This window comes from Apis mellifera, linkage group LG11 (genome assembly GCF_003254395.2).
Source record: "Apis mellifera strain DH4 linkage group LG11, Amel_HAv3.1, whole genome shotgun sequence".
NCBI lineage: Eukaryota > Metazoa > Arthropoda > Insecta > Hymenoptera > Apidae > Apis > Apis mellifera.
Window position 1 is genome coordinate 11,069,052 of NC_037648.1, and position 2,903 is coordinate 11,071,954.

Below are 2,903 nucleotides of genomic sequence, written 5' to 3' on the forward strand. Positions count from 1 at the left end.
TTATATAAAAATATTTTTAATTAGTTTCTTTGTAAAAATGAATTTTTCATTTTAATCCATTTATAATTTTAGTATATAATATTCAATGAGTATATGTTCTATTTGAGATAAAATTTTTAAAAAATTATCCATGATTAAAATATAACTTGTATAATTTAATTTGATATATCTACATAAAAATTTATTATTATTATTATTATTATTATAATGTACAATTTATTAATTAAAAATTATTTTCTAACCTAGAAAAAAGTGACAATGCATGTGATAATAGTTTTCATAGTTTAGTTATCAATTTTTACGATTATAAAAATTAATATATCTGAAGATTAAATTAAAAATAAAATGAAATTATTTCTGTAATGTTATGTAAAATATTTTTAGTTTATTAATTGAACTACAAAAAAAGATAATGGTTATTAAATTTATTATTATATTCAGTTTTTTTTAATTATAAGAATATCTCATTAAATATGTAGAGATATTAATTAAAGAAATATTATTTTAGTATTTGCTTTAATCCCAAGAAGAAACTGTGACGTAACTGATATTTGTATATATGTAGTTAGTAGCCAAACCATTTTTCGGCTTACTCGCATTCGCATTAATACATTCACGAAGGTGTATAGTGTATCTGTAATTGCAAATTGCTCTTACATTTTACGATATTAATATATAAGAATAACTTGATTTATTCGCATTTTAACAATGTTTGCAGCAAGACGTATCCTATTTTCCAATACAGTGTAAGTTCATGTTATTTTTCATTTATAATTATCATATATTTTATATTATATAATTTCTAACCTATCATTCTTTTTTTTTTGTCATTAATATTAAAATTTTTATTCATATGATAATTATGCTTAATAAAATCGTAAATATTATATAATTATATTAGAAGATTAATATATATACTTGAAAATATAATAATGAAATTAAAATTTTGAATGTATAATGATATAAATTTGTTTGAATTATATATATATATATATATAATTCAATTTATAATCATTTCTATTGAATTCAAGATGCTATTTATATAATAATAATTATTAATCAAAAATTTATTAATGATATTCAAAATATATATTGCATCTGTCAAATTTGACAATATCGAATTATGTATAAAAAAATTGTAATTTTTTATATATATTATTGAATAATATTCAATCGTATTGTTAAATTACTTAAATTAATTGTGATTATAAAAAAATCAATATAAATTTAGTTTGACCTTTGACATATAGATATATTAGATAAGTACCTTGTCAATATGACATTTGAATATCAGTATTTTTGAGAATCATATATATATATATATGCATATAATAAAATAATTATAATAAAATATTAATCGTTTTTTAATATAAAAAATACAAAAATTATACAAGTTAAAAAATAAAAAATAAATAATATAATGAAGAAACATTTATATTAATAATAAAAACAAAATTGATATTTTATGCATGTAATATTTTTTAAAAACTTAAATATAACAAAATTTGTATATTTTATTTTTTTTATTTAATATTAATTATCATTATTAAAAAACTTTTTTGTTTGTCTTAAAAGTAGTTCTAATATTTATTTTTTATTTTTAGCAAAGATACATTTACAAGAACAAAACATACACTTCCTGATTTACCATATGACTACAAAGCTTTGGAACCTATTATTTCCGCCGAAATTATGCAACTTCACCATTCAAAGCACCATGCAACTTATGTGAATAATTTAAATGTTGCTGAAGAAAAAATGAAAGAAGCTGTCGCCAAAGGTGATGTCAATACACAAGTTGCATTAAGTCCTGCTATTAAATTCAATGGTGGTGGTCATTTGAATCATTCAATTTTTTGGTGCAATCTTTCCCCAAATGGCGGTAAACCAGACGGTAAATAAATTATTTGGATAAGATTATTATATTATAATATTTTTTAATATCAATTTTATTAAGCGCATTTTGTTATAGCTGCACTTCTTAATCAGATTAAAAAAGATTTTGGTAGCATAGAAGAAATGAAAAAACGGTTATCTGAAAATACCATTGCGATTCAAGGTTCTGGTTGGGGTTGGCTTGGATATTGTCAAAAATCAAAATCTTTAAGGATAGCTACTTGTGCTAATCAAGATCCTTTGCAAGCTACAACTGGTTTAATACCACTTTTTGGTATTGATGTTTGGGAACATGCATATTATCTACAATATAAAAATGTTCGACCCGATTACGTAAAAGCTATCTTTGATGTTGTGAATTGGAATGATGTGAATTCTCGTTATAAGAAAGCTATTGGATCTTAGAGAATGAATATTATAGCATCAAAAGTGATTTTATCTAGTATGTGAATGTTTTTGAAAAATTAATTCCATATTTTCTATGTTTGCATTTGTCTTAAAAAGACATGTGTGATTTTGTACACGTATTGTTTATATTGTACACATATGTAATTATAAATAGTAATAAAATATATTAAAATATTATTTTTTATTGTTGTTTTAAAATAGAATAAAAAATAATTAAATTTTTTTTAACAACTTAAGAAATACTTCAATAAATGGAAAACAAAAAAGATATTATTAATATATTTTAATATAATTATTTCAAAAAATTATTTTTATATATAAAAAATAATATTTTAATAATTTATTAATTTTTCAATTAATAAAAACCAATAATAATATTAAATTGAAAAATTTTCGCGCTCAAATCGAAATGTGTTATTTAAATTATCATATATCGATAACTATCGTATTGTGACGAGATTCATTTTTATTTGACATAATATCAATAAACGATACGTATTGAAAATCATAAACTACTGTATTATTTTGTTTAAAAGATATCAGTGCCATATAATTGTTTTTACAAGTCAATGCTAAGAAAGAAGAAAAGATGTTTAACT

The 2,903-nt window shown here is 20.0% G+C and overlaps 1 protein-coding gene across 1 annotated transcript; it reads left to right on the forward strand.

Moving 5' to 3' along the window:
- The first annotated feature begins 546 nt into the window (after window positions 1-546).
- Sod2 (superoxide dismutase 2, mitochondrial) lies at window positions 547-2,813 on the forward strand. The gene is given in 3 exon segments (NM_001178048.1): window positions 547-746; window positions 1,605-1,894; window positions 1,973-2,813. Coding segments are annotated over 3 exon segments (657 nt in total). The 5' UTR covers window positions 547-708; the 3' UTR covers window positions 2,302-2,813.
- Window positions 2,814-2,903: the final 90 nt, after the last annotated feature.